The sequence below is a fragment of the Bombyx mandarina genome, chromosome 17 (assembly GCF_030267445.1).
Source record: "Bombyx mandarina strain Sakado chromosome 17, ASM3026744v2".
NCBI lineage: Eukaryota > Metazoa > Arthropoda > Insecta > Lepidoptera > Bombycidae > Bombyx > Bombyx mandarina.
This window is the reverse complement of record NC_143223.1, coordinates 9,378,163-9,392,701: the sequence shown is the minus strand read 5'-3', so window position 1 is coordinate 9,392,701 and position 14,539 is coordinate 9,378,163. Positions and strand designations below refer to the sequence as shown.

Below are 14,539 nucleotides of genomic sequence, written 5' to 3'. Positions count from 1 at the left end.
AGGAAATCCAGGCGCTTAGTAACAGAAATCGACATAACTACTTCAGTGCGCCGCGTAGGGCACCGGTGACCTACATGGCAGTGAATGTGTTAAACCAAAATAGCATGTTGCTTAAACCACAATAGCATGCTGATAAACCAAAATAGCATGTTGCTTAAACTAAAATAGCATGGTGCTTAAACTAAAATAGCATTTCACCTTCTTATATTGTTCCATGAACAGGTAGTGAAACCGATGTGGCGTTCTCGTCGGGCCGATCTAGTGCCTGCGTTCGCGACGTTCGCCCTGTGTCTGGCCATCGGGGTGGAGCTCGGGATATTGGCGGGCGTGGCCGTGAACGTGCTACTGCTTCTGTACCCGAGCGCGAGACCACAGCTGGACTCTGAAGTGATAACGGTAACAGGATATCTTTTTTACTGCCCTAGTAAGCAGATGCTAAGAATTCCCTGGACAGCACATCGCACCAACGTGTCGATCCTCCAAGAACTCCAGATAAAGACGAGGCTTTCTACCATCTGCCTACGTGGGGTTCTGGAATACTTTGGCCACATTGCAAGTAAGGATCACGACAGCTTGGAGAAGGTAATGGTGACTGGCAAGGTGAACGGAAGAAGACCACGAGGTACAGGCCCGATACGTTAGACTGACCAGATCCGCACTACACTCGACACCACAGCTCTCGATGCTCTACACTCGGCGGCAGATAGAAGCAAATGGCGGGGAATGGTCCGTAATAAACTCTTGTTGCGAGGAGGAGGTCACGACCCTCAGTATTGAGGAAACCGAAGCAAGAAGAAGTAGGCAGATGAGCGCACGGCCCACTTGATGGTAAGTGGTTACCCATGGACTTCAGCAATGCCAAAGGCAGAGCCAAGCCGCTGCCTACCGTTAAGTACTCTCCACTAGGCTAGTTCGAAGAAGGACATGTCATAGCGCTCGGGAAGCATCGTGGAGGGGAGCTCATTCCAAAGCCGAATCGATTCGTCGATAGTGCAACTTCAAAGTCGGATACCCGTGTTTTTTTATCATCGCACTGCCCGCCTGCTAAGCAATAAAACTACCCAAACCACTGCATGCATCTACAATACTTTCACAGATATTTTTTATAGCGATTACCATCCGACTGTCCAATGAACTTCTCTCCAATGTTTCCAGAGCGTTACGAAATATCTTTCGTCCTATAAGGCTGCATCAAGGCATATAAAGAAAGATATACATAACATCGTAGTATTATTAGCCAACAAATTTAACTATCTCAATTTTTCAATAATAGCAATATCAAAACTTTAAAAATAGAAAGGTTTTTCTTTAATTATTTTTTAGTAATTTAATCGAAATCGAAAAAAAAAATTAATTTTAATAATTAGGTATGTATTATTTTTGAATTGTTCTTTCAGAACGGATCGGGCTTTTCGTATTTAATGGTGACCGTTGGGAATAGTCTATATTTCCCCGGAGTTGAATACATCAGGCAGTACGTTGAAAGGGTCGCTAAGAAGCAAGGCGGGTGCAGTATGCCCGTCGTTATAGACTGCAGATATGTTCTCGGTAAGTAAACCAAACTGATGGTAGGACTTGTGAGTCCGCGCCGGCAGGTACCACCACCCCGCCTATTTCCGCTGTGAAGCAGAAATGCGTTTCGGTTTGTAGGGCGGGGCAGCCGTTGTAACTATACTGAGGCCTTAGAACTTATATCTCGAGGTGGGCGGCGCATTTACGTTGTAGATGTCTATGGGCTCCAGTAACCACTAAACACCAGGTGCCCATCTAAGCAAAAAAAAAATGTAAGTTGTTTTTCTTGATGCTGTTTCAGGAGCGGATTTCACGGCAGCTAAAGGAATGTGTTCGTTGTCAAACTCTCTGTCGTCGCGCGGTCAGCCGTTGATACTGCTCTCCCCGCGAGCCAGCGTCGCGTCGGTGTTCAGGAACGCGGGCTCCAGTGTGGTTGTCGTGCTCACTAATTCTGAACTCGACACGACGCTACAAAGTAAGCGGACATTTTGAATCTATCATAAAATCCGTCGCAGTGTCCTAATGTGCAACACGACCGGGGTCGCATAATGCCAAGCCACTGCTTATCGTTAAAAATATTTCTAGTTTTTTCCCTACCTAAGTTGACCGGAGTGATATGGGAGTGCTCATAATGAGTGCCCCCATGGGACTGAGCTGTCCGCACTCATCGTTCCCCCACATTGTTGGGATTTCCCCTATGGGGATCCATTTCACCCCCGTGGGTGGACCACTCCACCGTCTGGGGAGTGTCTGTTAAGTCGGTCCCTCCCCGCTTCAGTCTTCCCCTTCTGGGGAGCCCGGAGCGGGTGAGCGCCTAAATTAGTACCGCGGCTCCCCCTCTGTTTTGTAGAGGTGGGGCCGGTAGCGGGACCCTCGTATGCTGACTGTTGTCCTCGCTTTGTAAATAGTAGTGTAGTGTAGTTTTAGTAAGTTGTAGATAGTTTGTAGTTAGTTCTAAGGAAAAAAAGAATCCGCAAGCAGAGGACAATACGACGCCGAAGGGTCCTGCCGCCGAAAGTCATTCCCGGAGTTAACCAAGCCCATCATATTATGTATAAGTATATATTTTTGTCGATGTGAGTGTAACGAGCACGCTGCGAACAGCCCCCCCTTCATCTCATCCTGCATCCACCTCACCCCTGTCCTGTGTGGCAGGGAGCTTCTGCCCGGGCAGTGGGGTTTGTCCCGAGGCCCGTTCCGTGCCCCCGTAAGGGAGTACGATGGCCCCTCTTGGTTTGTTTCCTATCTAAGCTGATAGCCTTCAGAGGCTATTTCAACGTATCCTTAACTAGTAGGTGAGCTCACGGGGCTCAAACCGGACGATGTTGCTAACACGAACCCTAGCAAGAGCCGTGCTTCGCAGAATCTACCACCGAATCGGAAACGCGACCCACTGAGAAAATCCGGCTAGAAACTCAGTGGGCTGTGTCTGTGGGTGAGTTTACTCGTCGAGCCCTTCGTCACAAGCGACGGGTTCGACGAGAACGATGACTGGTGCTTAAGGTTCCTAAAAGCACCTTTAGTGGATCGGGAATGTTTCTCACCTCACACCCTCAACAACGACATTGGCCGTGAAACAATTTAATCACATTCAAAGTCATAAGAAATTGTAACCACTACTGGCGGTTTAACGTACTTGTAGGCAAACAGAAATATAAGCGGATAATAAATTTAATTTCGACTAATTAAACCAATTAAAAGTTATCCCACACTCACATACTTACATATGCATCCTTAATGGCTAGAATCTTTCTTTATCCTCTGAGCTAACCTGCGCCTGTCATAGAGCACCATTCACAAATTTGTTTTTTTTTTTCAGACATTACCGGCCAGATACCTTTACTAATGGTAAATGGGCAGGAGAAACGCCAAACACCCCCGCCCAACTACGAGTCGTTAAGAGTCGACGATGACGTCACAGAGATAGTCATAACCGACGAAAAAAATACGACACCCCTTCTAAACAGAAACGGAAACAAACCGCGCAGCAACGAGGTCAATAACACATGACGTCATAGTACTAAATATCACTTATAGTTCGATAAATCCAGTAGACTTAGACAGTACAATGTAAAGTTGCGTGTAATTAATTAATTATAACAGTTTGGTTTTTTCTATTACGTTACGTAAACGATGCGTTACCAGTATATAGTAATATTAAAATTGAGGTGCTATTTTTGTATTAATATAGAAAAAATACTTAATTATTTTAATGTTTTATACAATTAGACAAATTTCTCATTTCTCACATACATAAAATGGCTCTCTAAAAAAATTTTTTGATTGTTTATTTCCTAAACCAGATACTGTTAATCGTAAAGGATATCTCGAATTATTTATCGCATTTATATTCTTAAAGTATTATATTTGAAGCGAATTAATAAGTAAGTATGCAAGTGTATGTTACGTTATCGACTCCTTGGTGAGCGTTCTTTTAATCCAACTAAAGGCAGCCAAGCATACCGCCCACCTAATAGTAGTGGGAGGACTTTAGTGTGCTCTGTGAGGGTTTTTTAACGTTCTCGATAGCGTAAAAGTTAACTCAAATTTGTATGGAGTTGAAACGTTTGCCTACGTTTGCCGCTAGGGGCGCTGTTCCTAGTTACTAATGGTCCTACAGTAGTCGAAATACGACTATAATTAATTGAAATTAAAAGGTTGAACATTATTAAGGTTCTATTATAATTCTATAATCACAGATTTCGCCAAGACTACACTATAGACAAATAATATTAAAGGTAAAGAATATTAACCTATTCTCAATTTGACCACAGACTATTTGCAATAATAACAAAAGTTTAACAATAAACAAAGAGTATATATATATGTGTGTGTGTCAAATGCATGGTAGTATGTGTAATCTTTTTTTTATTGATTTAATGTATTATTAATGCTTTTTTTTTTTAATCTTAACATTCTGCACTCCTTCTCTATACACTCTGTAAGTGTGGAAAATTTCATACTCCTCCGTCCGCGCAATTTTCGTAAAAAGGGGTATAAAGTTTTTGTTTCACGTATTAATATATAGATTAGTTATTTTGAGTTAACTGTTACGCTATTGAGAAGCTAAAAAACACAATAAGTACACTGGACGTCAGCAAATCCAGGGAATACAACCAGGATGTATTCCTCCTACCTTTGAAGTTTTCTCGATCGTCGTTTGAAAAGGACATATCACGTACGATGAGGAAATTATTTAATAATAAACCTCAAGTACAATAGAAATGCTTCCTAATTAATTAGATGTAATTTTGTACGCTTTGTAAGAAGTAAATCATTTTGTAAAGTGGCAACATTCGTTGGATAATCATACAGCGATCAATATTTTAAAAATAGCCATTATCAGAAATAATAGTAGAAATAAAAGAGGTACTTACCAACTTAAATTACTTATTTTTATTTATTTCAGTAACACGTAAGCGTGCAAATGTATAATTTACATATGCATATAAATATTATTGCGTTCCACAATTAACTTATATAATATTATAACAATTTCGAATATGTAAAAAGTTCCTGAATAAATACATACCATAGTGTAATAAGTGAATAATATTTTATGAATGTTTTATAAAATACGTATAATTAAGTACCTAAATGAATCGTAAATAAAAAATCATGACATACAAAATTCACGATTTTATACCAAGTTTTTCGTAAATAATTGTTATGTGCCAAAGAAAGTAATAATATTATGTACATTTTTTTTTTAATTATTTTATTCGCAAAAAGATAGTTTATTAAAAAAATGCCGTAACAAAATGTAATTTTGTTCGTATTTAATAGAAGATAGAATCTTCTAGAGTTTTCGAAATAATTAAATATCGAATCTGTTTGATTTTCAGTGTTAATTTATTGTGTGCTCGTTTTGTGCTTTGAAACTTTAATCAAGTACATTCCTTAAATAAAAAATATTCAAAAACTTTATTTGTATATTATTTATTGATTACAGAGATTATTCTTAGAAATTTTTCGTTTTACACACTGTATTAATTTTAATTGCATGTGTCATAGTGAGATGATTAAATTCAAATTTCATCTATTTTTAATAAAACTTAACAATATAAGACCAAAGAGCTGGTCTAATGGTGAACCTAGAAGCTGTGAATGGAACTCATGATATGCTACTCGTTAACTCATCTAGTTTGGTCTCATTAGATTTGTCTTAACGTTTTTATCTGACAGCTTTGTGTGAGAACATACATCTCATAATAAACACTTAATCCCGTACTTTCAAAACTAAAATTTTAAATAAATGTCGATCATCTTAAATTTAATAACTATTGGCTCGAATGAATACTTTTAATCGGAGTATTAAATTTCCCCATATTTGATACCAGCATCAAACACTCATTGACAGCTTATTATAAACAGATAAATTGACTTCATTTTCTACTAGACTAATCGACAATGATTTTAAATTAAGGGTCTAAGAGAAGTCAAAACAGTAGCAACGTCCTTAACTAGTAAATATTTTTTTCAATTGTATCTTCACATTTCCCAAGCCCACAATGTAGAGAGTATTGGTATTTTGGTTTATGTTCCACAATTTGTCTATATCTACAACTTAGTTGATACAAGTTTTAAATAATATTTAGTGGGTAGTTTAACTGAACCAGCATAAGTCGGCAGTGCTGTTGTTGATAAACTAATTTGTACGCTTTCTTGCTTCTTGCGTTTGCTTAATATTGACAGAATTGAAAATCATGCTTTTTCTTCGTTAAATAAATATAATTATTCACATAACTTAGCACCATTCGTTACAAAGTAATAAATGCATTTCTTTGACTACAGTACACAGTGTGTATCATAAATTTAAAATACTAAATTATTATTGCTTAATTAAAACAAACTGTATAATTCATAAATCAGTCAAATCATATTTATCTGTACTTGTACCGTCACCTCTTATTCTTCTAAACACCCCAATACTTGCAGTAGTACACCATAGCAAGAAAATCAACAAACCGAAAATCAGTAATATTGTCTATAAATCAGTAATTTTCATTATTGTAGTAAACAATGCAAAATGTTGATTTCACTAAAGCTAAGGAATACTACCGTGTTATGCCAATTATGAAATAGTAAATGCAAGTTTTTTAATAATTATAAATTAAATTCTAAATCGATAACTCTTTTCATTCATTCATTTTAGATAGAAAAATATTTTAAATTCAGAAAAGATGTGTGTGTAAATTTACTGTTTTACTACAGTATGTTGGTTGAACATAGGTCTAGATGCGGACAACAACTTTTCAGAGACGACGTGAGCTATTCTTGAGCTTCGTTGCCATACTAACTCACGGGTGCGCTCGTGGTTACTGACGACTCGTACCTACGGAAAAATATTCCAATATATTCTATGAAATAGATAGATAGCGGTGTACGAAAGAAAAAGTAACCAAAAAGTTTGATTACTTTGACGACTGTACATAATTCAATCATAAACATTTCCATTTTACTGGTGGTAGGACCTCTTGTGAGTCCGCTTGGGTAGGTACCACCGCCCTGCCTGTTTCTGCCGTGAAGCAGTGATGCGTTTCGGTTTGAAGGGTGGGGCAGCCGTTGTAACTATACCGAGATCTTAGAACTTATATCTCAAGGTGGGTAGCGCATTTACGTTGTAGATGTCTATGGGCTCCAGTAACCACTTAACACCAGGTGGGCTGTAAGCTCGTCCACCCATCTAAGCAATAAAAAAAGAAAAAAAAATTGGATTCAGAGGCTCAAGTAAATAAAGACAGAAATAATTATCTAATTGCTTTTAAAGGTAATTTGAATGGAGAGCAGTTTATAGTTGGATTCAAGACGTTAAAATTGTAATTGAGTTCATTACCTGTTTCGGCTGTAGAACCTTGATCGAATGCAGTGTCGCGACACCCTGACTACTAACTCTGAAACTCAATTTCCCGATCATCTCCTCCGTGGTGGCGGTGGCAGATTTCAACTCTTTCTTAGCTCCACGTCCGACCTATGAATAAATAATTTCGCGATAAATTAATTATTTTTCACATAGAAAGCTTCAAGGAATCTACAACTGTATATCAGATTCGAAATATTTCTAAGAAACGAATATGTGTTACTAAAATATTTCCGAAGCTCACCTCTTTCTCGACTCTTAAAACAAGAGGTCCAACTGCGAAATTACTTTTAACAGTCGTGTGATCTGCCTCGATTTTGACGGAAACGTCTCCCTTTCTCCTCAAAGAAGATAATCCGTATAGAGTTCCTTTGGCTCTCGGTCTGCTTTTTTCACTTGTCTTTGTCTTGTTCTTTGTTGTGACTGGTTTCTTTGTTGTTGTCTTTGTTGGGGGCTTGGGTTTTGGTTTAGTGGCTTTCGTTGGCGGTTTAGCTTTAATAGTTGTCGGTTTAGCCTTTGTGTCTTTAATAGCTCTAGATTCAGATGTAGCATTGGTAACTTCCTCAATGACATTTTCGATAGGCTTAACATCGCTGTTTTCTACAATTTCTTCTTTTCTAGTTTCAGGGATTTCTGTTGACTTAACTTTATTTTTCTTAGTCGAATTTCGTCGAGATGTGTTCTTTTTGTTTGTTTTCCTGAAAATAAACGTATTTCCTTTTGAAAATTGGCGTTGCAGAAAAAGTATTGATTAATCAACTTCAAAAGTAAATCAATTAAGTGGGTAGAAATAGCCAAATTGTCTAAACGTAAAACGTTTTAGGATATTTAAAGCGAATGTAATAAATCGACATAATATTATCTCATTCAGTAGATCATTCGAATTACAAAAGTTTTCAAAATCAGAGAAAGTGAAAGTATTGCAAAATTCCTGTCTAAAGATGACAATCTCTTACTACTAACTGACTGACTAACTAAACTTACCTTTTATTTGATTTTGGTTTGTTCTTTTTGGGTTTATTACTTTTTTTACTTGCGTCTATCGGCTGTAGCTTTACGTTCACTGGGTCGTAGGACTTCCTTAAAATGTCGTTCATCTTCTGCAGGATATTATCTACGAATCTGTTATATCTTTTGAAAATATCGTTGTGTGCCGCAGCCTCAGGAGCAGGCTTCTTGTTCGGTTCATCACTCAAGGCGCCTATTAGAATGCAACATTACTTTTTTAACAGGTTTTTTTTTCTAATTCTATGAATGCTTGTAAATAGCACTAACTCTGCGATTAAACATAGACATGAGATTAAGTGGTTTTCTGTTGTGAAGTGGTAGTCTATTGTAAACTCTTGAAAGGTTTAAAGTTAAGCTTACTAGCACTGCAGCGAACATATGATTACAGTCACTCGTCATTACGAGTAATAAGATAACATTGCATCCTGCTTTGATATAAAATATCTAGATATAAAGATCTATAATCGAACAGTCGATTTTTAGATCATTCGGTACGTAAAATCACGAATCAGCAGACACTTTCGTATTTATTATAGAAGATATACCCGGATCTGCCTGGATAATGTAATTAATTTACTGTGATGAAAAGTATCCTGGTAAAATATTGCTTGCCTTATAATTTTACATATATTATTAATAAATATACTTTCGGCTTTCACTTGTGACCAACAACATCACGCTGCTAAATAATGATTACAAAATCAGAGAAACTTCATTTGTAAACAATTTCTCTTTTGACCGGCGCGATATGGCTTTTCTCATTTAAATATTCAAAACTATCAGCTGCATATTGTCATTCCGATGTGGCTACCTAACGATGTGTAAGTTACACCTTATAATTATTCATCGGAACAGCCACATAGCCCCATTCGAGACACGTTGAGCACCGGCACGCGAACTAACCGTAACGTTCTCGAAGAGCCGTTTGAATTCTAATCATTGATTACAATTAATACGTCCACTGAACGGTGAATTTTCTATTTTCCACACGTAAAAGAAATTGCGTGCCGCGCCACGCACATTCAAAGAAATCTAATTACAACACACTTTGATACTTCACTGAACCTAATTCAAAGCTTTATACCAAGTTTGTTTTTTTGGATTCAGAGTGTTTAGATATTTTTGTAATATTCACGTAAAGCTTATAAAATCATGTTAATAAATCCGTTTTCTAAACCATAAGAACATATAAACATCCGTGATCGGAGTCCGTCGGCGAGATAGCGGCAGTGGCGTCAATAACCGATCTCAAACAAGTTCGATTTGGGTCGAATGTGCCTTCTCGCGACACTCCCCACGTTTCACGACGGTAAACATTTAAAAAATTTCTCTTTTCACATCTCGTTGTCTAGTTTCACCGAGCCGGACGTTCGTAATGCAAATTTCGTGAATTACGTCATAATCGAGTGAGAGTAAACATTTAACTCGATTTACTTTCTATCTGAATTGAAATTCGAATTTACTTCCTACCAAGGTCGTTCCTAAGATTGAACAAGCAAGGTCATAGAAAGAAAGTGTCAAGGTTTTAGAAGAAATCGGGCGAGTTCATCGAACTCGTTGGGAAAGTAAGCGGACGGACGACCTCATAACATACATGGGGCCTGAACTAGTTCCTTCGGGGCAACCTGCTGTGTGCTACCTTACATATACCGGGCACCGACTTAGCTCTAGATTTCTACCTTATTACCACAGGAGTTTTCAAACGTTATTAGTATTATAATTCACGCACAACTTTATCGTGTGGCATTTGGCGTTAACATTTGAAATTATTTAGGGAATGAACAAAATATAGGAAAGGATGATTTATGCGTTAAACTACATAGATAAATCGGTCAAAAAGCTAGTTAATACCATATAAATATAATTCGTTATATATTTATTGTTATATGTACAAAAAATGAATAAATAAATAATGTTATGTTATGCATTTGACAACCTTTATAGGATACTTTTATATGAACGGGAAGGAAAGAGAATATAAATACTATAGCTGACTAGTATAACACATTTATTATAACAATCAAAATTAAATTAATTACTAGATAATGTCACTCGATTAACTGTTAACCGAAATCTAACACTGAAACAGCCAACTAGTATTCTGACCGATTTTTATGTAATTCAAATTCGACGAAAATTTATGATATATTTCAGTCGAGATTTGATGTATTCAACGCACGAATGCTCGAAAAGGTACGAGAATAAATTTCATACAACAAATTAGAACAACAGATTTATTTCAAATAAATTGCCACGTGACCAGTGTGACACGATCTAGACATTAATTTATCTCGCTCGGTTCCATGCTAAAAATCACTTTCATACATCAAACACGCTCACTTAATAAGTTAAATAAATATTAAAATAAATAAATAGTCAATAAATAGCTAAGCTAAAGGAGGGGACCGTGGAGGTCTCTCAGGTGGATGAGTGGACGAGGACTCCGCCGTCGCCTAATCACTATCTGAACTTTTTGTGTTCGGCTGCTGCCGCCGCGGCCATTGTTGCTTTGGTTTTCTTTATTTTAGCCGCATAACTGGCTTTTTTCCCTGATTTTTTGGCATACACGGCAATGTTCGCCTTCAACTTTTTGGACTCACGTGAGTGCTTAGCCGAGACATTTCTGCCGAAAGCGTCAGTGACATCGTCTTCTTCGTCGTCATCTTCTTCCTCGTCTTCTTCATCATCATCTTCTGGTTCGAGAGCGTCGTCGATGTCATCTTCGTCGTCGTCGTCGTCTTCGGCTTCGGTGGCAGCGGCAGCTTCTGAACTAGCTGCAACGGCTTCTGTCTCAGCACTAATGGGATCCTTTTGCACCTCATTTTCTTCGCCTTCAGCGACAGTTTCGGTTTCTGATGCTTCGACGTCTTCAGCAGCAGCGGCAGCTTCTTCAGCAACAGCAGCTACGGGTGCTGCTGCTGCAGTATCCACTGGGGCTGCTACAGGCTGTACAGCTGCTACAGCTGGTTCGTCATCATCATCTTCGTCTCCTGAAAATGATATGTAATATCAATTCGTAAACAGTTACTAAAACAAACAATTTGCCATTAAGTTCTTATAATCAGAGCCATAAAATCGGTCGTTCAAGCCATATTTACGAACTTTTATGATGAACTTGTTTGTTTGTCAACATAAAATAGACTTCTTTTTTACAGTTCTGAATTCGAGAAATTCGAGACTCACTATCATTCGCACTTACCCCCTAAAATTTCATCGAAAATCCTTTCCAGGTAGTCATCGTCTTCATCATCATCAGCTTCTTCTTCGTCGTCTTCATCATCGTCTTCATCGTCGTCATCTACTGCATTGAACAAAAACTGCTTTAGCATTCACCATTTTCAAGATGCAATACTAAACTAAATAAAGTCTGTGTCTACCGTTAGGATTCTGTGTTTATTTAGGCACGTCTCAAAACTACGGCAATGATAATAACGTATTAGCACCACTGATTAGCGGGTAGCAGAAATGAACTGTTAAACAAACAGTTAATCAGTTTGAACGCGCCGTTGGTTCCCGATGCGTGACTTCCTGATCACTTAGGCTTTCTGAGAAAGCAAGGCTTGCATCAATTTCTTTGATTAAGTCTTCTACGAGAATTAATTAACAAATGAGAGCGCTTGTCACGGTTATCGACTGGCATTCCGTGTTTGAGCGAACGTGTCCTGATTCTAAGGAATTTTTATCGACGACTCGTAATACTATTATTGATTGTTTCTCTAATTCTATACTGTGCTAAAGCACCACGACGCGGTTTATTCAGTTTCTATTTTTTATTTCATACAATACTTTGTTAAATTTGTTATTTTTCTGAGTGTAGTTATCAAAATTATAAAATGCGATTGCTGAGTATTCATAACGGTTAACCATTTTTCGAAATAGCTTGAATTACAATTTCAATTAAAATTATTTATTACATAAATATCGATAACACTAAACCTTTAAAATAATTTTGAGTTTTTTGGACATAGCCGTGAGATCTTACAAAAAATATTTCAATATACTACAATATATTTTTCACATATACTAGGCAAACCAACACAACACTAAATAGCTAATTCAAAGTGTACTAAATACGCCCCTATTTTGAAACTACTCGCGCGCCACCGTTGTTTATACGTTAGTGATGCCAGAGATATTTCCTGAAGTTCTACAAGCAAGTTCAAAATTTTACTAATAGAAACATCGAAACAAATAAACCTACAAATCTCCCTTGATTATTTTCCAAGAATGATGTATTTAAAATAAGTACTAAATAAAAAACTTATAAAAAAAAAATTAAGCACAGTTGGAAGTCTGACCTGGCAAATCAAGACCAACATCATCATCATCGTCATCGTCATCATCGTCGTCGTCGTCGTCGTCGTCATCAGCGGACGCGGCTGGCGCTACAGCGGCTGGAGCGACGGCCTGCCTCCCCACTTCCTTATCCTCTTCAGGCCGCGAGATAGGATTCCCGTAGGCCGACAAAACGAGACAGCATAACGCCGCCAAATAGAACAACGACCTCATCTCGTATCTGAAACAAATGCACACCTTTAATAACGCCACCGGGATGTCTAGTGTCGCTCGCCGCGCACACGACACCGTTGCTAAACACAACACACTTCACAAGCACATGCACTGTGTCCATGACACTTCACCTTTTGATTGTCACTTGTTGAGTTCGTGGGCTCTTAGCGGAAGAGGTTCCGCTCGCGTCTTTGTTTGCCGGTGGTCGGGACGTTATGGCCCAGCCTGACGAGCGGAAACGGTATAGCGGCGGCGTCTTCACCGCGCACTCTTTTATAGAGTTACGTCACACACGCTGGAAAGGAAAGTAGTGATGGTAGTCACCGACTCAACGCCACCAAAGAGTATAGACGAAGGCAGAAGCGACTTCACAATATTCGATCCCGGATTTTAATGTGCGCGAGTCCATGTCCGGGATTGTAAAACTGTATTTCTTTATTAATTTTGACAATCAATTTATGAACACACTCCATGTGAGCCTATTTTGCAAACTATTCGAAACTATTATCCAAAGTCTCTGCCACTGTGGCGAGACACGCCATTTAAGAAGAATCCAGTAGGTATATAGTAAACAAAAAGTGTACCCAACCGTTCAACAGAAAACACGAGTCTGCGATTGCGGCCTTCCTAAGCCAATACGTTCACATAATTATCTAGGCTTAATTCCTCTGTTCCTACTGCTACTCTCCATCCATTGGTGCTAGAGTGAACCTAGACCGATTGGTACTGACTTGTTTATTTCTGGCGCGGCAACAATCACGCTTAAGTCCTAGGGGGGAGATAGCCACATTGTCTATGAATGAATTAAGACTGTTCTAAGATAGGTTGTAGATAAGCACTCCAATAATCGTTAAACATCAGCATGTCTACAAGCTCGTCTTCTCATTCTTTAAAATACAAACAGTAAAAGTCTAGAAACAGCTATACCTATATTTTTTTTGTTACACCCTAATTAAAGAAATCAATGTTAACACTAAAATTCCATAGATAGAGAACTTCATAATTGCAACTTTTAAAAAAAATGGTTAATATACGAAATTAATTTGATAATGCCTTATCTATTTGCCAACCCTGTACAAACACTGTAGTACGAACTGAAAAATACAAACGAAATGTGGTTTTCCTTTTTTTAAATATCTGAGTAATGAGTAAATTAGTGAATAGATCGACTTGAACTTAGAGCCATTTGAAACCATTGTATATTTATAATAATCAAATAGTGCACTTGGAGATAACATAAATCGCTAGAAAATACCAATAACCAATTTTCTATTCATCATATGGACATAGAAACGTGAAGTTAAAGTCTCGATTGTAACCAACCCTGCGGAGTTATTAGGCAGCGGCCTGACTCTGCTGGCATTGCTGAAGTCCATGGACTAGGTGGGTCGTATGCTCGTCTGCCTACAAGGGCAGAAAAAAAAAACAAAAAATAATTCTTCAGTGTTCGGGAATTGTTGACATATTAACCACGTACTTTGTAAAGTAATCGAAACATTGAAAATAAGTGACAATAAAAAACCACAAAATTAAACCGTAGAAGTAGTTTTAGTGTTATTTACGACTCGTGAAAAATAAAGAAAATACTACATTGACTAGCACGGCCTGGAAATAGTAAAAAATATGGGGCGATTAGAATGTTTAAAAACT

The 14,539-nt window shown here is 38.0% G+C and overlaps 2 protein-coding genes across 4 annotated transcripts in view; one reads left to right on the top strand and one right to left on the bottom strand.

Moving 5' to 3' along the window:
* LOC114240622 (sodium-independent sulfate anion transporter) overlaps positions 1–5,434 on the top strand; it is a 43,105-nt gene extending 37,671 nt beyond the window's left edge. For both annotated transcript variants that reach the window (XM_028171239.2, XM_028171238.2), the window contains exons 10-13: positions 223–396; positions 1,398–1,548; positions 1,814–1,987; positions 3,332–5,434. In XM_028171239.2, the coding sequence (XP_028027040.2) occupies positions 223–396; positions 1,398–1,548; positions 1,814–1,987; positions 3,332–3,522 (690 nt within the window). In that variant the 3' untranslated portion in view covers positions 3,523–5,434. The remainder of the gene's footprint in view (positions 1–222; positions 397–1,397; positions 1,549–1,813; positions 1,988–3,331) is intronic.
* Positions 4,886–13,169, bottom strand: LOC114240694 (uncharacterized). Of its 2 annotated transcripts, none has more exons than XM_028171345.2 (8): positions 13,021–13,169; positions 12,679–12,896; positions 11,580–11,681; positions 10,981–11,370; positions 8,357–8,573; positions 7,617–8,070; positions 7,349–7,483; positions 4,886–6,847 (listed from the first exon to the last, which is right to left on the bottom strand). In XM_028171345.2, exons 2-8 carry the CDS (start codon positions 12,887–12,889, stop codon positions 6,710–6,712), a joined length of 1,647 nt encoding a protein of 548 aa, XP_028027146.1. In that variant the 5' UTR covers positions 12,890–12,896; positions 13,021–13,169; the 3' UTR covers positions 4,886–6,709. The 2 variants fall into 2 exon arrangements, with proteins under 2 accessions (XP_028027146.1, XP_089590500.1); XM_089734374.1 differs by having other exon boundaries at positions 11,580–11,678.
* Positions 13,170–14,539: the final 1,370 nt, after the last annotated feature.